This window comes from Centruroides sculpturatus, unplaced genomic scaffold (assembly GCF_000671375.1).
Source record: "Centruroides sculpturatus isolate CEXI.00-Female unplaced genomic scaffold, Cexi_2.0 scaffold1887, whole genome shotgun sequence".
In the NCBI taxonomy this organism is placed as follows: domain Eukaryota; kingdom Metazoa; phylum Arthropoda; class Arachnida; order Scorpiones; family Buthidae; genus Centruroides; species Centruroides sculpturatus.
In genome coordinates, this window is record NW_019386044.1 from 18874 (window position 1) to 42578 (window position 23705).

Sequence of the window (23705 nt, forward strand, 5' to 3'; positions counted from 1 at the left end):
TATATTGGTGTATTACCACAATGTCAAGTTATTTATAAGGTCTTCTGTCTCATAAATTTCGTGAAATTTCGTAAAAAATTTACTCGAATATCAAGGAAAGTATTGAAAATAAAATTTTTAGGGATTTAGGATAGACTTTATAATTTATCGAGTTTAAGCCCATATTTTTATTATTATTATTATTATTATTAATATTAGGCGAATCATTGCAGGATGCGGTGAGAAAAGAGCTATGGTATATGTTATTCGCACTTGATATTGTGTTAATGAGATAGAAAGTAATAAATGTTGAGCCAGAAAAAGTTAATCTTTAACCCATCCTGAAATATTTGAGAGGTTGTGGCCGACGTTTTCAATGCGAAAACGTGTACGTCGAACGTTCAGCGTTGCCTTCCTGTAAGTCTAGAAGTTTGACAATGGCGTTTAGAACGTCAGTGGAATCACGCTCGACGTCCCAAACGTTATTGTCAAACTTCTAGGCTTACAGGATGGCGGCGCGTGTTTAAACGGAAATGTTGCAGATCTTCGAATGCATCGCTTCTGTTCTCTTGCCTCAGGGTTTATTTATGTTTTGACGTAGTCTGTATTATACGAAACATATTTTCATCTATGAACAGGTATCAAGCTTTTCAACGCTTCCGTCTGTAACATTTCTTGTAGCATATTCTGTTGGCTTGAAATTTCTTTCAATACATTTTGTGAAGAAAACCTACCGTGAATGCTGGCACTATGTTCAATAACTGTTCAAACAATAATTTTGTCCTTCTTAACAAGACAACTTCTAACCTCAAAAATTGGTCTAACTCTTCTTTTTCTCGTAAGTTGTAAAAACTAACTTTTTCGTTTATAGAATTTCGGCTTTCAGATTGAATCATTCGACATAAAAGCCTCTGAAGCGTGTGAAATAAAAATATAAAATCCAGACATAAAGGCCCGACATATCCGTACGGACCACCCCCGAAAAATTTCTGAAGATTTATCGATCCGTCCGGATTCGAACCCGGATCCCTCAGAGCTTTGTTTATTGTACTGTACTACGATATTCAGAACGGGAAAAATCTTGTAAATTTATTTAACGTAACCGTTTTTAAAAATTTATATTGAAATTAATTTATCAAATTTTTTTAATTAGTTATTTTTAATTAATTTCCGATTACAATAAAATTTAATTAAAAATATTTCAAATTCATAGATATTAAAACTGAAAGATTCGTACGAAGAAATGACGGAGGTGACGTCATCTTGTTATGGGTCTCTAAGTAGGAGTATGACATATATCTGAATTTTCTGTATTTCTGAAAAAAATAGAGAGTTAATATTAGTCTTTTATATATAAATACTCAATGTATATATCAAATATATAACTGGAGAGAAGAAAAATGGCAGAAAAACTTCGAGTAGGATGCAGAGTGGAAATAATAGGAAAAGGTGTTAAAGGAAAAGTAGCTTACATCGGCACAACTCAATTTTCGTCTGGAAAATGGATTGGAGTAATATTAGACGAGAAAAGAGGAAAAAACAACGGCACAGTTCAAGGGAAATCGTATTTCCAATGTCCTGATAACTATGGAATATTCGTCAGGCAAACACAAGTAAATATAGCTTTCATTTATATTATACAGTAGACCCCCTATAACACTGTTGATTATTCCGTTTTATATGAATTCCATGTTGTACGAGTCACTTAGATTTTACAAATACTTGAGCCGTTCACAGACCGGCACACTTATTTGTAAAATCTAAGTGACTCGTACAACATGGAATTCATATAACACGAAATTATCAACAGTGTTATAGGGGGTCAACTGGTAGTTTCTCAGCATGATAAATGAATGTGCAGTTGGAAATTGCTCAACGTCCCATTCATTTTTAAGTTTGTGTTTAAAAAAAATCACTTTGGGACTTTGGGACGAATCTAAAATCATTAATGAAATGTACTTGCCCTGTATGGCCACGAATAAAGAAAAAATTTTTAAACACAGACTCAGAAATGAATGCGTTAACGCCGGAGACGTAGAGCGATTTACGACGGCTTGGAGATACGCTATTAAAAAAAGAACTCGGGATGAGTAAAAACATCTCGATACCTGGCAGTTGTCAATTTTAAATATTAAGTTGTTCCAAATTCAAACATCATTTACTCGACGAGGGTACATAAATAGAGACGAAAAATGTTTAGTAAAGTGATTAACTACTTTGGTGTTAAGGTGTTGTTTATATTTAATTAAATTTTAATACAGATAGATGGTGTATATATAATATTGTATTCTTTCACATCGTTCAATGACTGATTACTGTTGTAAGATTATAAATTCATCTGTAGATATTTTATAGAATTTAACAAATTTATATTTTTACAATATAAATTCCAGGCATATCTTTTGTATTTACAAAATGGATTGTATAATAAAGATTTTTGGAAATTCCTTTTATTCAATATCTTGCTTATATTAGATTTATATTTATGGTATATGAAAATATTAAAAATATTGTTAATAGTCACTTTATTTATAAACATATCAGTTTGTAGTAGTATGGTAGTTTTGGTACAAATGCAGTTCATAAATGAGGTGGCTGGGACCTTATCAGAGCAGTAGATGCAACTGTTTTTGACCTGTGGCATGAGAAAAAACTAAAACAAAAAACTATTAAAAACTACTACAGTTTAGGACTACATTTTAATATCTCTTACTATTACCTTAACTACTGTATTACCTTAACTAGCATCTATTTAGACTATTAAAATAAATGCACTTAAAAAATAATAGTAAACATTAAAAAAATGCTTTGTATACACATGCAAGATTTGACATGACTTTTGTTTACAAAAACAAAATGTGTGTATTTGTCTAATAATAAATAAAACATTTTAGGTTAAGATTTCCTTATTAAATATACTTTTATATTTTATTTAAACATTATGTTTTGATAATTTATATACGTTTCTTTAATAATTTACTTATTGAAGCTTAATTGTTTTCATAAAATTTTAATATTTTATTCTTGTGGGTCCTTCCTAGAAATTGCTCCCCAAAAATTAAATTTTGCCTGTTGGCTCCCCTGAGTTGTTGCATAGACCCCAGTTGAAAAACACTTGTAAACCATGTCCACAGAAAAAAAAAAAATGAAAAGAACTAATGGTTTATATGTGACCCTTTCTAAGACAATATCCCTCAAAATCAGCCTATAAAATATGTGATAGGCTTAACGGAACATACTGTACTACTATGATTGTATCCTGAACATAGTTGGCATAATGGCATTTCTCATGTTGAACTTTTAGCTGCCTCTAGTAAAGTGGAAAACAATTGATTTTTAACATTGTCCTGAGAAATAGTTTTGGATTTTTGACAAGACTATGTCTTGTTTATAAAATCGTACTGCCTGATATTCTTACCAGCATAGAGGTATGAAGGAGTACATGTCGAGAGTTGATATTTTTATGCGCAAATCATTTGCGCATAAAAAAATCCAGACTTGTAGGTAGTCAGAGAACCGAGAATTGAGTCAAAATAAAATACAAAATGGCAACCCTCTTTTACAAACAGGCAGAACAGCTACCTCACCCCACCGAAGTCAGGTAGGGGGAGAGTACCACCCACAGTCATTCTAAGAAGTGAACTCTGACCTTAGGACTGAATACGTAGTTTCTTCTATGTTAAATAAAATTTATAATCTAATTTTGAGAGTGCTTCAAATATGATGTTAAAATGGTTTTATGTCATTACAAATGGGTTTTTTTTAATATTATCTAGTATAGTAAAATCGTAGAACCGATAAAAATTTGACGTTATATTAGGGTTGTCGTTACATTTGATGACATTATAATCAGATTAAACTGTATATTGTTTGTGCAAAATAAAATAATTTTGGATGATACAATAGCCATGATTATTTTTTTCAAAAATGGGAACTTTTCATTACACATCGACAAAAATTCAGCCCAGGCCGACACACAACGGAGAGAAATTTTGAAATTAGATAGGTTAATTTCATCGAAGATGCATCGTGGATGATCTCGTGGTCGTGGCCAGCGAAGTTTGAACGATCGCACCCAAAGGCAGCGATATCAAAGAAGATAGGAGAATGAGAACGAGACCTGCCTTGAACATCAAAGTGATTCCGCTTAGTAGTGAGTCTCTGAGACAGTCTTGTCCCAAATACGGTTTTGCCATTTTACTTGTTTTCATTTTTAAATTTTATCCCATTTTTCAGATTTTCAAAATTCCAGATATAACCCCTTAAAATCATCCTATCACATGTAGACCATTGGTTCCATTGATTTTTTTTTATATCTATAGGTATGGTCTATAGCAACGGTGGGCAACCCCTGGCCCGTGGGCCAGCTACGGCCCGCGAAAAGTTTCTGTCCGGCCCGCGAGAGGTTTAGAAGAAATTATTAATAAATATTTTTCTATGTAATTCGTCTAGTTTAAATTGAATATTATTTTCTGAAGTGTTGCGGCAGCAATGACAGGAAAAAATAAGGGAGTCATTTCCTTATTCAAACGAAAAATGGAAGAACAGAATTTTTCTAAATTATTTATATCTCATCCCATCATCCATCAAGAAAATCTATGTGCAAAAGCTATGCAATTAGAAAATGTAATGTCTGTTGTATCCAACTACATAGTGCTGTTTTTATTGTGTTTAAAGTCACTTAGATTTTACAAATAGGTGAGCCGTTCACAGCCCGGCACACGCATTTGTAAAATCTAAGTGACTCATACAACATGGAATTCATATAAAACGGAATAATCAACAGTGTTATAGGGGGGTCGACTGTAGTAATTAATTTCTTTTTATTTATTTATTTATTTATTTCATATTTGCAGACTAAAAATTTACAGGTCACAAGGTGTCAATTAACTACTATGGCCCGCGGAAAAAACGTAAAATTTATTCTGGCCCATGTTATAAAAAAGGTTGCCCACCCTTGGTCTATAGCTCTGATAAGGTTCCAATTACTTCATTCAGATCTGCATTTTTTCATCTATTTATGGATATTTACACTGACAGCTGATGAGTTTTCAATGTTGCTACTAGAATAGTAAGTTAATTCTGAAATCAATTTTAGATTTTATAGCATTATTATAGCAGTCTTCAATCTTTTAACATCTACAGAATCCTCAAGCCTGAGTATTACTTTTGCAAGACCTTAAGTCAGTGATACCAAATTTTTTTGATTGACAAGAAAAATTGCACTTAAGTCATAGGTAGGCTGGCTACAGATATTTTGTATAGTTGTTTGGCTGCAATTTGAAAAATTTGTAGACCTATAAATTCCTATTGTAGTCCATTTGTCTGTCTTTTCTTATTCTTGAGAACAGAGTTAGGTAAATGAAAGCCGAGACCAGATATGGAAAGCTTAGGGTTCTGATTAACTATACACATACTTCCAGTGCAAACCAGAAGTCAGAAGTCATGTTATTTCAATTCAAAAATTTTCCCCTGAAAGGAGTTAAATAGATGATCAGCACAACTCTATTGCTGACATAAAAGTATGAAGTACAGGGGCAAGACACTACCGATTTGAGGTGGAAAGCATACATTTTAAATTAAAAAATTATTAAAAATATGATTAAAAATTGCAGTCTGGCATTGTGATGATGTCACAATAAATAATTGCTCATTAATTTTTATATTATTACTATTTATAATTTTTTTAACATTATTATTCAAATTAAAACAATTAATAATACAGACATCCTCTATTTTCAAGTATTAGAATGCTTTATGGACTGTTTTCTTTTATCTATTTCCCATTTATGAGATGAAATATTCAATACAATGAATGCTGACCAATATTTATGAGAAGAAAGTATTCTAACAACATGTGCCAAGAGTGAAATTTTCATTTGTTCCACTAAGATTGCTTTTGATCTCTAAATTGAAACATTGGTAGTATAATGTAACAGCAATGGTCTTTGAGACCATTGCTGTTACATTATACTACCAATGTTTATGTTTAGGTATTATACTACCAATGTTTATGTTTAGGTATTATACTACAATGTGGCAGAACTATTCAACCTTTGTCTTTCCCTTCCATGGTACCTAATTATAAACCACTTGCTTACACTATTCAATTTGTGACTGTTTCAAGATACATATAGCTTTTAAAAAATGTGAAGGTCATACTGATTGGGTGTTTCATATTATATATTGAATGCAAAGGTATATAAGACTGGATGTTACATATTTGTACTTTATATACTTTTCAATTGCTACTTTTGTTGCTTCGTGATAAGCTTTTCTCAATTTTTGAACTCTTTATCATGGATATTCCATCAACAAGTACTTGTAAATCATCAAGCACTTACTTTATTTGCACAGTGTGAAAATTCAGTAAGCAAAAAATTCCATTTCATTAAATGCCTTGCACGCTTTCTGTTGGACCTTCATATCAAAAGACAGTTCACTATTCCTAATCTACCCAGAAATATTACATTGATTTGGAAGGCAATACCGGAATATGAAAATACTGCTGCTGGAGATGATCAAGTTTTGAGTGGCAAGCTTGAGAAGAGGAAGACCTGTTCTAAGTGTCCATCTTCCAAAGACAAAAATTTTTCTACAAATGTATCAAATGTAATGATCCAGTTTGTCTAAAGTGCTGCAAAAGATGTTTACATCACATGTGTAATAACAAATGACTAAAAGTTAGAATTTATTCCAAAGTTTAATTTTACTGCTATGAAATTAGTTTTGAATAAATTTGAATTACTAATTGTAATTATGCTTTTTATTGCTCCAAAATATCAATAGACTCTTGTGTAATAACAAATATGCAAAACATAAAGTTACAAAATTCAATGTGGTATGAATGAAAGAAGATATTGCAACAATTTTGAAATGGTGCTATTAGAAAATTATGTAAATGCTAATTATATTAAAAAATTTTATGTTAAATGTAAACATTTTATTACATAATTTTTATTTCACTTGAGTTTAATATTTGGTTTTTAAAAAATTTGATTTGACTTGTATATTAACCTCAATTCTTAGAATAACAGATTTTTGAATGAAAGTTAGTTTGATTTGAAGATTAATAAATACAGTTAGATTAAATACATTGGTGCAGATATGGATTAGTTTTCTTTATTAGGATTACCTAACTGTTTAATTGAAATTGGACATACACTAGAGATGGGTAGAACAGTAGTCTTATCACAAATATGGATATACAGGGTGTATCAGAATGATGTTTTAAAAATTTGGGGGATTGTTGAGGATGAAATTTTGAATGTTTTGATATAAGGAACCCATAGCCGGAAATGCGATATAAAGTTTCTACAGCACTTTGCAGTCAGTCTGCTGAATGAAACAGCAGAATACAGTATTTATGACATGTTTTATTGACAAAACAGTAGAGTACAATCAAACTGCACATCAAATCAGTGGCTGCACTACTTTAGAGTAAATGTTCAATGTGACGACCACCAACTTTGTTACATAATGTGCAACGACGAACCATGTTTTGTCCGACTCTCTGTAAGATGCCACGCTCCCCTCTGGTTGTATTAAATGCTGTAAAGATGCACTCTGTAAGCTCATGAACTGTTCCTACAGATGTTGCGTACACAAGGGACTTTACATAATCCCAGAGGAAGAAGTCAAGAACAATAACATGACATCAATGGAAGGAAGGGTAGCTACCAAAGTGAAGGGCAGTCAAGCACTTCCTACTGCTGTAGAAACTTTATATCACATTTCCGGCTATGGGTTCCTTATATCAAAACGTTCAAAATTTCATCCTCTACGATCCCCCAAATTTTTAAAATGTCGTTCTGATACACCCTGTATATCAGGTTTAATGTGAGCAGTTGGAATAAATAGTATGCTACAAAACTTAGCATATTTTTTTTATAAAAGGTAAACAGTACTAGATTTGTATTTTTAATAAAAAAGAGTAAGTGTGATTAATATTGAGAACTTCTCTGAGAACTTTTTAAGCTATTATAAGCATCCAAAAATAAATGTTTGAATTCTTGATGACACAGAGATTTTTTTTTTGTTGGCTAGGCAAAACCTTAAGTATTTATATATATTTTTGTGCAATGAAATAATTTGATATTGTTTGATATAGCAATTTGGTCAATATGTATGTATTGTCATAATGTTTTGGAAAGTACTAATTCTCACAAAATCTTTTTACAGCAACAAAACTAAAAAAAAAACTTTAATGACTAACATTTTAATTATTTTTGATTATCCTCAGATTACAAACTTTAAATTATACAATTTAGAAATGTAACAGGAATAATGTAGAACAGAAATCATAAGAATGCTGAACCAGCTGAACCATTTTTAAAATTGAAGCAAAACACAATAAAATACAAGATAAAATAAATAAATACAAATAATAATTAAAGCATTTTTAAGACTGATAACAATTTCAATTTTGACTATAAATTGAAGTTGATGGTGTGAAAAAACAGTTTAGAATGCTGTTTACCAGATGACAGTAACTGTAGCTGAATTTCCGATTACAATAAGTAATGTTTTATGAGTTTTGAGACATTAATTTTGATAGCATTAATGAATGATAATGATATCTGTAATTACAATAAATAGATTCTACTATGGAAGTTTTTTTGTGAAATATATAAGCATTGAATTCCACTGCATTAAATAAATTAAAAGTTATAAATGTTATGTAGTCTTTTAAAATAAATAAAAAAATTTTTGTAAAATTTATTCTAAATGTAGATAGTTTTATAAATGTTTAAATTATAATTTTCAAGTACAAATTTACTTAATAATTCTGAACAAAAAAGTTCTTAACAATTTAAAATATACATTTTTTTCCTTTTAAAATCAATTTTTCAAAAAAATATTTCTTCAAAAAATTGATGAAACTTTATGGGTTAATCCTACAGAAATAACCACCTTTTTTTGCCTGGACCGCATTTAATTAGAGACAATAGCTTATCTTCTTCGTATTCTTCATATTTCTTCAATATTTTTATTTAAAAAAATTAAGACATTGAAACATCTAAGAATCTAAGAACAGTGTTTTCCAAACTCCTTGGTAAAGTGAAAACTTTAAACAAGGAAATTTATTTTTGCAGAGCCCTCACAACTCATTAGTATCTTTTGCTGTAAATTTGTACAATTGACAGAGAAAGAGCAAGGGTGAGACAACAAAATATATATTTGTGTGTGTGTGTGTGTGTGTGTGTTAGTTACTAATTTAGAAATTAGTAAAATTTTAATGATAATTTTTATGTTGAGATAGGTATCTTGTTTCTAATTTTAATGTGGGTGCTATAGACTTATTTTTTTTATTATTCTTTAACAAGATCAAAATTGTGTTTTGTATTAAATAAGGAAAATCTCAATTTTTTTATTTTTTAGTTGCAAGTACTTGAGGAGGAAGAAACAACTAAAACGAAAAGTTCATCACCTATTCCTGCATCACCTATTCCTGTTACTTCCATTACTAAAGAACCTGTTACGCCTCTTTCAACTTCTATAGTAGAAGAAGAAAAACAATTAGGTTCAGGTGAATTTTTATTTATTAAAAATTTAGTTTATTGAAGCCATGTTCTTTATAGGCAAATATAAGTTAGAAATTTGTCAAAAATTTCAAACTTCTTCAGAAATTCTTGAACAAATGTTTTGAGAAATATAAAAAAAATTATAATTACTGCTAGTACTGATGTTTTATAGCAAATTTTTTTTTGTTACAGTAATCTTACAAATTATTATTATTATTATATATTAATGAATGAAATTCAAACTGTTGATAATTTCAAAAATATGTAGATCAAGTGCACAAAACTAATATCAGATAATTCCGTGGAATAATCAATGAATTGAGTTAAAGTCAAAACATTCAGATGGCATTCACTTAAAAAAAATTAGTAAAGTTACCAAACTATTTTAAATGTATAAAATGTCATTTGACATTTTATACATTTAAAATTTTATACATTTAAAATAAACATTAATTAGAATTTGAATATTTATTTTGGTTTTTATACTTGTTTTTAAATGAAGCAATTTAATTGTGAATACACTTTGTTGCTTTGCTGACCTTCACTTTCTTGGAGTTCACAGTTATTTAGAAATACAGTACTCTCTTTCATGTTTAAGTATTTTCAGGAACCAGGACTAGGGAAATGAGATTTATTACACTTAGTTTGGAACAAGGAATAGGATAGAATGTTTAAAGAATTAGATAAAAAGGTTAATAAGGAAAATGACAAAGATCAGCAGACAATGAAAGAGAAAATAAGATAGTGAAATTTTTTGTGTAACATCATCTTTGTGGGTCATATGTACAGTAGGATATACATTGAGAACACTTAATAGCATTATGCATTACATCAAAAGCTAGAGAAATGATTTTCATCAAAAATAGAGAAGCTTACTAGAAAGTTGTTATGAAGAAAAATAATATTCTTATTAGTAATAATACTCTTGTCATGCTAAGAAACTGCAAATAAAAAAAAGTGTTGAGATTAAAAATTTTTGTTTTATTTAGTTGTATTTTTCTGTGTCTGACACCAGCCAGCCAGAGCAATCATTCACTTGTTTATGTCATCAAAATGTCACTGGAAATGTCATATTTTTCAAACAGTGCAGTGGAAAAGAACACACAGATGCATTGTATATGTTGTTTGGTCATCTTAAGTTATATCATATCATTGTGTGAGAAAAGAAAACAGAAAAGTGACTGAAACATGTTTTTCTGCCATAAATGTTTCTGAGCAGAAAATGTGTAGTGTGTTCCTACCTTAAGACAGGACTAATGAAATTCTACTTTTGGACAATGGAAATAGAAATTTATACATTGGAGCCGCTAAAAGGACTGTAAACTTGACAATACAAAGGAAGTAAAAACTGCAAAAGAAAATAAAATATTGAGCCAAGAAGGATTAGAAGAAGAGAAAGATATAAAATGGAAAGAAGCTAAAACTTTCAAAGAAGTTAGAGGAGAAAAACTCATTGAATATGCAGAAAAAGAATGATTCTATGAGAAGAATTTATGAAGTGATATGACTAATAAGAAGGATGCAAATAGTCTACTCAATATTCTCAACAAAAAAAAATAAATATAGCATAACCAGTTTAAATAGTTAGGCTTATTTAAAATCAGATGTACAGTACATAAATCTTTAAAAAAATAAACAGTTAGACCAACAAATTTGCAGTAGAATAACTATGGCAATTTGAATAAAAACAGCTTGGTGAAATATTTGAATGATTTGAAATGACAAAAAAAATAAAATTAGATATAATATAACTGAAAATTACTCTTGAAGATTGACAATTAATGAATATAATGATTTGATGCATGATTAGATAACTTTATTAAATATTGAATTATCAATATAATTAGTTTTTAGAATTTTACTTTATTTCATGTTATAGTATAAATGTTAGACTCCACAAATGTTTAAATAATAAAATCAATAAATTTCTCACTTAAGAATTTAAATATTCTACTATTTATATACAGTTCTTTTCTGTTGTTTATTCTTTTTACAAATTATGTACTTAAATTTAAATCATAATTATATTTTTAGTATCAGAAAAGATTTTTCTCTAATATTTATACTATATTTTTCATCTATAAGCATATCATATATTTTGTTATAAATTTTAAAATGCTTCTCTTAGAAAAATTATTAGAGGTTTAACTTATGTATATTAATATCATAAGTATAATCTAAAAAATTTATTTATTAAAATTAAGAATATATTTCTAAGTTTTATTATTAAATTGATTTGAAAATGTACCTGATAATGCTGAATGTTCTTGAAATGATTTGTCAGAGCTTATGATTCAGTTATAAAGCATCACAATAAAATTCAGGAGAAACATTTAAATTTATTCAGATAAGGTTTTAAAACTATTATTATTTGTTCTATAGATCGTTTTTAATACACACAATTTAGTTTATATACTTGATTTAATATTTCTGTAATGCAATAATTTTATTAGTAGTATTTATTAATGATAATTTATTATTATTATTTTAATAGATTATTGTATCTTAAAATTATCGCAATCTTTTTTTTACCTTAAAATAAAATTGGTTATTTTATTTATGTTTAATTTTATATTTATTTAATTTTGAATTTAATGTAACTTTTAATAAAAACAGCAATTTTAATATATATAATTGAATTATTATCTGTATGTCTGTTTTTCAAATATTATGGGAATGGCTAAACTGATTTTCTATGAAACTTTGTACAGTACATACAGAGTATATCCAGGATAGTACTGTAAAGGATATATAGGTTACATTTTATTTCCAATATCATTCTATTTTATAAGCTTTGATAGAATTAGGATAGCAATTGCAAAATTAAATACCATATTTTACAGTATATAAGACTTTTGTTCAAAAAAAGGCTCAAAAAGTGCCCTGTGTCTTCTTGTGAAGTTGCAATCTCTCGTAGGCTAATGAATTCCTCAAATATCCTTTATTAGACTACAGGTTACCTCTATCTAACCCAACTCTTGAATATAAATGTTATTGTTTTATATAAAATTATTATTATTTAACGTTGGTTATAGCTAAGTTCTTTTACATGTTTTTATGCAGAATATTTTAGTGGTAAATGACTTCTTTTAAACTCTTTTTTTCCTAATAAATAAAAATGTGCATTTAATTTTACTGTTTTTTAATCAGAACAGTAAAAAAAAAATTGGTGCAGATTGCCAGACATGGGATGACTTAAATACATTAAATACTTTTTTCTAAATATTTTGTGCTGAAATGGAAGTGTCTTATATGCCATAAAATAAGGTAGTTCACATCTGATTCTTATCATCAAATCTTTAGCATGAAGTGAACTGTGTTATTCAAATACAATATGCTAATGTTGTGGTTATCAATGGGTGAAAATTGCATCAGTGAAAGCTTGTCAAATAAAATTTGACAAACTTTTACCCACTTTTACCCACTTTTACCCATTAATTGATTTATGAGCAAAATATATGTAGTATAGAACATATAACCATTGTCATTTTTATCTGTCTAACTGTTTTGATATCAAACTGTTCCTAGAATTCTCTCAATGTAAAATTGTGTTTGATTTTATTACATTGCATTGGATCTTTAGATTTTTGTGTTTTCTGCACTGAATTTTGAAGATTTATTCCTTAATTTTTTATAAAAATCTCTACATTTATAAATCTGACTAATTTTGAATTAATTTTACAAGAACACATTCTTGTAAAATTAATTCAAAATTGGATCATAAGTATACATAAGTATAAGTGACCTTTATAATTACAGTATATTATATAAAAATTTTGGAATAACTGGAACATTGAAGTTTAGAATGATCACATTTTATCTCAAAATGAGTCAGTGGTGGCTTAAAATAAATTTCGAGGAAAGAATAATAAATTGATACATTTACTGTGAAAATTTCTTTCAAAATCTTGGCAAATACTAAAGTTAGAAAAGTACACTTTTGAAATTTTTGTTGCAAATCTTGTTGGCCTGAGAAATTGATTTAAAACTGTGAAAAAGACTATTGTCCATACTCCAATTTTAATGTTTATTAGTTACTATTAATTTTTGAAAATTGAATGCATGACTTCAATTTTATCACTAGCATTCGCTGTATTCACAATCAAGGATTAAGAGTTAACCAATAACTTGTGCGTATGGTATGGTCCAGAATTGTCTAATTCTTCTTCTGCTATGTCATCCTCTCCTTGCATGCTTTCTACAATTTCTTGATCATTCAAAATTTGAAAACCACCATTATCATCATCACTTCTCAACCAGTTTTCCACACACTAAGAAACTTGGAATGCCCTCTATTATCTCACAAAATGTAAGAAAGTTACAGTTGCTTGATGTAAGAGAATTGCAGTATGACATCAGTGGAAGAGAGGAAGGAGGGCAAGTGCTGGCTCAGACGATATGACATTTGGTTAATTGGTGTTTGGATAATCAGAGTTCTACTGTACTTCACATGTTTTTTCATATTATCTAATTATGAAAAGTTTATTTATATAAAATTTTGTTGTACTTGTTATCTTCTGTCAATGTAAATTTTTAGGGTGTAATTCTCCAACACACTAATTTTTGGATGTCTGGTTTGTTTTATCAAAGCTTTTTTCACCTGTTATGTTTCATTTTCTTGATGCCATGTTGCAGGACAAATACAAAAATAATATGTGGTACTATCAAACAATTTCAATATTCTAATTATTATTATTTTTTTCACTTAACAGAAATTTGATAATGAATTTCATAAAATTATATTTATGAAATTAAAATATTTTTGCAATCCACAAATATAAAACTGAAATTTATGATTAGGACTGCATTCGGCTTATAGGTTGCAGTTAATGATTTGTTATAAATGAGAAGAACTATATAAACATATGGAATATACACCTTAATCTATCAAAATTGGCAAAATATGCTTTTTAATATTTCCATTCAAATACAATAGAAACATGTAAAAGAATTAAAATAATACATTATATAATGTATATGCTTTTATTTGATATCTATTCATTATATATGTAATTATTTTATTATGTAGGCCACAATAATTTCAATTAAAGCAATGACAAGCTAAATACAGATTTATATTTTATTTTGAAAATTGTTGTCAGTTTTTTCTCAATAATGACTTATATAACTCATCAGCTTAAAAAATGATTAAATAAAACACAATCATACAATATCCTTTTTTAGCCTTATTTTTATTAATTAAATATGTTCTTACATCTCTTAAAGTACAAGGAGTTGGACAAAACCTTGCTTTTAAGTTACTTTTTATAAAGGAAATCTGGGGAAAAAATATGCTTTTACCTAAAATTCTGCTCCTTGTTTTCTTCCAAATTTCTTGAATATTGTTTATAATCAGATTTTAATGATGTTATTAGGATAAATATTCTAAAGCCACTAGAGTGGTATTACATATAAGACAACAAACAAATTAATTTTTATTATTAACTTATAAACTATCATTATTATAACTAAATTTAGTAGTGTGAAAATATGACATTAAGATAATTATATTTAAATAGATGAATAAAATTTAAATTGTTAATTTATTATTCAAAGTTAGTATCCTTCTTATTTAAGCATCTTTAATTAAATGTATTAAAATGTAGATATTTATCATATATATATAATCTTAAATGACTTTTTACTTTTTAGAAGAGAAGACACATGAGAGAAAACTTTTAACTCCCAGTGAAGTGAAAATTACACCAGTAACTAATTCAAATTCCCAGAGGTCATTAATTGAAGTTAGTAAAATTGTTTTCAATTAAAATAATAAAATTTTATGAAAATATTAGCTTTGTAGATTGTAAATTTGACAGCCATAATCTTCCTTATGTAAATTATTAAGTATATATTTATATATCTTTATGGAACTTTTATATTTTCTTTATATTGGATTTATTTGCCATTGATATACATGAAATATTCTTTAAATTAAAATCATATTAGAAAAGTTGATCATTATCAAAGTAATTTATAAATGGTGCTTTATTATATGCTATAAATACTGTTGATGATTTCATATTGAGTTAATAGAAAACTTACAAACTGTTGAATTCAGATTCTTTATTATTTTTTAAATATGTAATTTTTTCCAATTTTTATATTTTATTCAAAATAATAAAGTTATACATACATAAAAAATTTTTAACATTAGTAGAAACCATCTTTACTTTGATAATTATCACTCTTATACTGATATTAGCATATTAAATTTTTTGTTTTCATTAATTTAACAATAAAAAATTAGGGAAGTTGTTAAAAAATTATCTTGATGAAAAAACAGATGCCAGAAACTTGACAAAAGTTGATATGATCAAAAATTTGTTTGCTAAAAGAAAAAAAATATGAGTGTGGCAGCAATTTAGGTCAGTTTATGTAAACAACAAACAATTTAGATTTGAAATATTAATGGAATTTGTTAAATTGCACTATATTTGTTAGACAAAACTTATTCCATCAATTTTGTTCTATTATGGAAAACAAAAATTGAAGAGAATTTATTGTGTACATGATTAAGATCGCTACTTCTTGCTAAGAGTACGTAATGAAACAAACAAAATTTCAGAATTAAGGTCTACTTGGTATTATGCATTTTATAAACAGACCAGAGAGTTCAAAAGTTCATATTTACATCTGATCAAGTCAGAAGATGTAAATATGCATTTTAGAATTAAAATTTTGATTCAATTAATTGAGAGCAACATTTTTTGAATACTTATTAGAGAGAAATTTTATTTTTAAATTTTAAAAAAATTTAATTATTGAACATAGTAGCTTATAAATTGTAAAATAAATAAATAAATTTTATTTACATCCATCTGTATATATATATATATATTAAAGTAAATGTAAATCTGTGATTAGATTTAACATGTTTTAAATATTGTTTTTAAAACTCATTTTGTTGTGAGAAGTTAATGAAGTCAACTGAATAAATTATTTTTTAAACCTTTTCGAGTATTTGAGCACCATGTCTAACAAGATTACGTGAATCAAACTATACTGTACTTGTACTTATGGCTCTGTTTTTTGTTGTTATGAAGTATTTTTCACAATTCACCTCAGATATGAGTCTCAGTTAATTAGGACTCGTAAAGTAAACAAATATTCAGCTATAGAAAAAGTCAATATAATTTTTTTGTTTTTGTTTTTGAAAATATTACAAAAATTGATTTTAATAAATTCTTCATAAATTATTTCTATATTAGTTTGACTCCCTTAAACCAACACCAGCAGTAGTATCAGCAATGGGAGCTGTTGCAAATAGTCTTGATGATAAAATTGCCTTAATACAAAAGGAACAAGAAATTGAAAATCTTAAAGCAGAAATAAAAGATTTGAATGAAAAACTGCAGACTATAATGGCAAAACGTTCTGAAGATAAAGTAAAATTAAAAGAATTTGAAAAGACAAAAATTCAAGTACAACAGGTACAAATTTATTGATTACAATACTAAATTTTAAATTTATATTATTTATTATACAGTAAATATTCTAATAATTTATATAAAACTTTTCAATTCTTTTAGTTGTTAGAATTTAAATCAAAAATTACTGAATCTCAGAATGAACTTCAACGGCAGCTTGTATTAGCAAAAAAGGTATTACTTTTTACTTTTTATTTTTATTGGATCATATTTCAATTTGTTCATTAATAACATAATAATAAAAGAAATGACTTAATTTAATTTTTTAGAATTATCTTTACAAAATAGAATTACTTTATTATCCTATTAAAATAGTCAATATACTATCATGTTTAGATAATTATATTTACATATCAGTTGAAAAAGTAATGTATGTCATAAACTAATTGGGGATTTAAAAAGTTCCTGGATTGATTTATTGACAAGTAACTGCTAGAATCAAGACTAAGAAGTTTGTCAGAAAATATACATCATATACTATACACGTGCAAAGTTCTAATATAATAATATTATATGTGATTTTGTACAAGTAGGAGCTTAAGTTCTTTTTTGTTTTCAAGAGCTGCATTGCATTTTTTCTTTATCATGGATAATCATTGAGAGCAGAGTATATGGATAAAATCTTGTGTTAAACTTGTAAAAATCTCCCATACAAAATGATACAGCAAGCTCCCAAAGAACAAATCTCCCAGATGTCTTCCAGAGTGTTTGTTGGGCTTATTAAGGCTAATATAATAATTCGTTATAAAGTAATTTGGCTAGAGCCACCTTTTCTAACTGGTGTTTTATGAGGATGTCTTGGTTTCCACAGTGAATTGAGAAATTGTTCTATAAAGTGCTTTTACAAGGTTGTATATTGTATTAAATGTCTCTTGTGCTTTTAACTTCAAAAAATATACATGGAATTAGTCTTGTTAGTAAGAGTCAAACACTTGGGGGATAAGGATATAAAAAGAAAACATTACTCACAGATAACAGATAAAGTATAAAATGGTCATATAAAGGAGCTATTCAGTTTCAATGAAATAAAAAGTAATTATTTCTCCATTTAACATAATTAAAATTTTTAATTTAACAATATAATACACTTGACTGAAGTAGATTAAAGTAGAGTTGTCTTGGGGGTTCTGCACATATTTATTTCTCATGAAAGTGTTCTGCGGTTCCAAGAAGGTTGGAAAGGTGGGGCTAGAGGCTGGTGGTTAGGCTGCCATCTCATAATAAATGACAATATTAGTTGAATCTGCTGTTTGTTATATGAACAAGTCTTTAGGATAACAACAATTTGAATGGCATAAATGCTTTGAAGGTTGCATTTCTATTGATGATGATAGTTATTCAGATCAACTGTCAACTTTAATTTTTTCAAGCAAAATTCAAGAAATAAGTATTACTGTGCTTCAAAATTGCCTTGCATTCAATATAAGATGTTTACAAAATAAAATGCTCTCTAATTCTGGTAGTATGTTTCAAACAGTTCTACTTGCTATACTATGACAACTTATGTTATACTACATTTAGTGCTTATCAGTATTTAAGCAAAAATTCAATAATAATTGTTTTACATTCTCCCTTATTCTCCAGATTTAACCTGATGTTTTTCCTTTCCTTGACTAACCAAAATGTAAGTGTTGGCATTTTCATTTCATAGAGGAAATTAAGGAACAAACCCAGAAGGAAATGCCATCTTTTTCTGGTTCTCAAAATATTTTTCATATTCATTTTTGTGTGTGTGTGTGGACTGCAATAGTGTNAATACCAATTTTGAAGTGTCTTGGATATAATTCAAATTTAAATATTATAGTTAAAATATAAAGAAATATATGATTTCAATTTAAGCAATAATGATATTTGATTCAAGTTAAAGACCTATTTTTATTTAAAAACTTAAAATATATTTAATTTTTTAATATATTAAAAAAATTTTTATGTGTAGAATTTGTATTTTGCTTTAAATAATAATTTTTAAGGTTTTCATTTGGATTGATTTTTACAATAGATAAAATTTGCAAATATTTAACATTTAAATATTTCATTTGAAATTTTGTCTGGAGTTGAAGAAAATATTTCGAATATAATAATTAAATCTTTAAAATTTGTATTTATGTTATATTTTATAATTGCCAATCAAATATTTTGTTTTTTGATTAACTATTTTTTTTTATATTCCTTTATATATTTTAAAAGTAAACAATTGCTGGATTAAATCAGGCTATGTAGCCGAATTTAATCCAATGATTGTTTAGCTTTAATGTAACTAGTGGGCTTAGAGATGTTTATATATTTTAAAATTTGAATAAGTTCAGAATAAAAATATGAATAATAGAAAGTATTGTGTATTTAATACATTGTATAAATAATAAAACTACAACAGAAATTGAGATTTTTATATATATTTTTAAAAACTTAATGATTTAATTTATATTCAGGAAGCAAAAGATGCTATTGAAGAAAAAGAACAGCATGCAGAAGAAATGTCTGATTTGGCAGAAGCAGCTGAAATTGCTACTTTAGATAAAGAAATGGCTGAAGAAAAAGTAATTTTTTTTAATTATTTATTTACTTTAAATTTATTCTGTTCCATGAACACTAAAAGGTTTATTTTTACATTTTTCTTAAATATTGAAATGTAATTATCAATTAAAAAATTAGGCATGAAAATTTAAATAATATTTAAACAGTTTATAAGAAATCAGAATTTCATATATGATATTTTGCTTCATTCTAATTTCATTTCAGTATTTTGTAAATTGGAATCAAAATTACTTGTTTTTGAATTAAGATTAGTCATATTTTTTTCTCTTTTATGCTCTAATTGTAAAATAAAATGTATAAATAAGGAAATATACCTATCTAATCACTTTTAAGAAATTTGATATATTTCAATATTAGTCATCAGTTTTTCTTTCAAAAATTTAAAAGTAATTTTTAATTTGATTTAAGTTAAAGACCTTTTATTTTTATTTTTGTTTTTTGTAGTTATAAAGTCTATCTCATAATTCTCTGTCTATTTCATAGCAATATTTAGTGATATAAAAATATTATTTGACATTGCAAAAAATTTTCTTACTGGTATTAATTTCTATTTTGTTGAATGATTTATAAGACTTTATGTATGTTTAGAATTATTTTCCACTACTACAGTGAATATTTAATTTTCCAGCACACTTTTTAAACTTAATTTTAGTAATATAATAATTAATTCAATGTTGTTTCAATAAATATTTTATCCAAAATTAAAAATACAAGTTTTTAACTTTGTTGTTGTATAATTTAGTCTATCTATTATCACAGATATATATATAATTTTGAAAATATTAGATTTTCAAATTACTTACAAATTTTTATTTAAAATTTTTGCATTTTTTCAATAATTGAAAATAATTATAAGGTGATAATATTCAAGATTAGTTTTAAAAATTAAAATTAAATATTGTTTTGATTATATGTGATCTATATATGAACAAATTATTCTAAGTCTGACATGATCAAGAAAGTAAAAAATATTCCACTCAATCATAAAAATTTTGGCATCTTAAATTTGATGTTTTGTGTGTCACTGAAATAGTTGCTGAAAGACTTCACTTAGTTTTAAAAATTACAAATATTCTTTAATTTTACAGTAAAATAAATACTGAGTTAAAGGTTTCTATAACTGATATCATATTCCAGTTATTTGAATAGAGTAACAAATTTTATCCACTTTTTTTTTATTATTAATATGCATTTAATTATTTAAACCATCATAGTGTGAAACTTTACAAGCAGAAATTGAACAGATGAAAGAAAAAATTGAAGAGCTTGCAGAAGAAATGTCTGATTTGGCAGAAGCAGCTGAAATTGCTACTTTAGATAAAGAAATGGCTGAAGAAAAAGTAATTTTTTTTAATTATTTATTTACTTTAAATTTATTCTGTTCCATGAACACTAAAAGGTTTATTTTTACATTTTTCTTAAATACTGAAATGTAATTATCAATTAAAAAATTAGGCATGAAAATTTAAATAATATTTAAACAGTTTATAAGAAATCAGAATTTCATATATGATATTTTGCTTCATTCTAATTTCATTTCAGTATTTTGTAAATTGGAATCAAAATTACTTGTTTTTGAATTAAGATTAGTCATATTTTTTTCTCTTTTATGCTTTAATTGTAAAATAAAATGTATAAATAAGGAAATATACCTATCTAATCACTTTTAAGAAATTTGATATATTTCAATATTAATCATCAGTTTTTCTTTTAAAAATTTAAAAGTAATTTTTAATTTGATTTAAGTTAAAGACCTTTTATTTTTATTTTTGTTTTTTGTAGTTATAAAGTCTATCTCATAATTCTCTGTCTATTTCATAACAATATTTAGTGATATAAAAATATTATTTGACATTGCAAAAAATTTTCTTACTGGTATTAATTTCTATTTTGTTGAATGATTTATAAGACTTTATGTATGTTTAGAATTATTTTCCACTACTATAGTGAATATTTAATTTTTCACCACACTTTTTAAACTTAATTTTAGTAATATAATAATTTATTCAATGTTGTTTCAATAAATATTTTATCCAAAATTAAAAATACAAGTGTGAGATCTGCCGGGGGTACACTAATTCGTTGGCACCACTTAATCAGCCCCAGTTGGTAAAACTAGTTCTCCAAGGTTTCGAATCGTAAGATCCGATCCTAATCTATTTCATAGGAGAGCGTATTTTAAAATAATCTGAACGGCGAAGTTCAGATGTTCGTCAGGTTCCCGACACCAGTTAATCAATTTCTCAATGCGCGGATTAACACGCGTTTACGATCTGATTCGGACACCCAATTAAGAGACATTTTTGTATAATTAACATAAGTATAATTTAATAAATCTAAACAAACGAATACAAATAACCAAATACAACGATTATACGACAAGCTATAGACTAGGACTGAATCTATGCTAATGCGCGTTCGAGAGAGAGAGCTCACAAANGTTTGATATTTGCAGTTTTTTATATTTATAACCAAAATTTGATTATTTATGGAAGGAGTAACAAAAATTATTGTTAATCTTAGACAGTTAAATGATTTTTAATCTTTTTTTAATTTGAAAATCATTTTATGACATGAACGACATGAATAAAAATTCATGTCATTGACTGTTACATGGTACTAGTGGATACAGTTTTATAGTTTCTCACGTTATTTTAGCATGTACACTTACGTGGATAGTAAACATTGTTTATATACAGTAGAAGTCATTGTAAATGTGAGCATTGTATTTTACAAGAGAATTTTAGCTATTATTTTTTTAATCCTTATCTATTAACAATGTCATCTAACCAAAGTATTTTAAAGGTAAAAAATCAAAAAGATTAAAAAAAATAACTTCCCTAAAAGACAAAATTAAAATGCATTTTACAGATTGTTTACAAGGACTAAATTAACTAGTTATGGTTGCTCATGCTTTCATCTTAAAAGAATTTACTATAAGATACTTTAAGAAAAAGTGACAGAGTAGAAATATGGTAGCTCAATTTTTTTATATGAAAACATTTTTATTTCATAATTACTTATTTTTTTCAATATCCTAACTTTATTTTTCATTGTAGTTTTCCTTTTCAAATTTGCTGTTGCCATATTTGTAGCAATTTCTCAGAATCTAACTCTTGTAAATATGAAGCCTCTATTATAATTTCATTAGCAGATATAACATATAAAATTGATATTATTATAAACAGTATTTTTATTTATCAAAATTATTACAGTTTTTACTTTAATAAAACAATTTATTAATATATAATTTAATTGTGGGTAATATAATTTATTATTTTGGAAATAAACTTAATGCTATTAAAACATTTAAAAACAATCTAGTCACAATTTAATTTATATCCACTCATCCACTCATAGTTTATAATCCACTCCAGTCTAATTTTCTTAGAAATAGAACTACAGTTATATAGCATATGAGTATAATAAAACAATTGACATTTTATTTGAATTGCAGAAAACAGTTTATTTTTTAACCATATTCATATTTTCTCATTTAATCAATATTTTAGTATTTTATATGGAATAAGCAAGATCTTGTTTAAGTAATTAATCATTTTTAAAATAGGTATGAAATATTGTTTAATGCAACAAATTCTCATTAGCATCAACTTCATTTAGTCCAAATGTCAGTTGGTATTACCAATTTTTGACATCCTGGCAGAAACTCTATACTTTAAATATACATTTGACTCAGCTTAAGGGATAATTAAAAAACAGTTACTGTTAGCCTTTTTTCTAGTCTGAAATATATATCCAGATGATTATAATTAAAGTATTGTTTATAAAGTACTTGTTTGTAAAGTACTATTCAGTATTGTTTATATAAATATTGAGCAGTCCAAATGCAATCAAATCTTGTATATGACATTTCAGAACATACAGAAGATACTTCTCTAAAAAAAAATTGCACCAAAACACCCCTGTGGTACTTTTGGCTTTGCCAGCAATGAAAAAGTGGTTTTTCTTTGCACAAGTACACATTTTGCAGCCAAGTTTTGAGTATAAGTGACCAAGACCGATATCCTTTCTTATCAGATATGATGGTCATCACCTTACCAGAACATGCATTCTTGTAAAACTGTTTTATGAAAACAATGGAAATTGTTTGTCTACACTTTGGAATTTTACTGTTATAAGAATTTATGCCAAGGACCACTGATTTAACAACCTGTTGAAGAGCGATTCCTTGATTAAAGGAAACTGGATGTCTGGAGTTCAGCCAGATTGAGTTAGT

The 23705-nt window shown here is 26.8% G+C and overlaps 1 protein-coding gene across 1 annotated transcript in view; it reads left to right on the forward strand.

Moving 5' to 3' along the window:
- The first annotated feature begins 1221 nt into the window (after window positions 1–1221).
- Window positions 1222–23705, forward strand: part of LOC111613294 (dynactin subunit 1-like) — a 59704-nt gene continuing 37220 nt past the window's right edge. Inside the window, 7 exon segments of the mRNA XM_023354642.1 lie at window positions 1222–1592; window positions 9361–9508; window positions 15156–15247; window positions 16715–16936; window positions 17036–17107; window positions 19363–19470; window positions 20683–20724. Of these exon segments, the coding sequence (XP_023210410.1) occupies window positions 1380–1592; window positions 9361–9508; window positions 15156–15247; window positions 16715–16936; window positions 17036–17107; window positions 19363–19470; window positions 20683–20724 (897 nt within the window). The 5' untranslated portion in view covers window positions 1222–1379.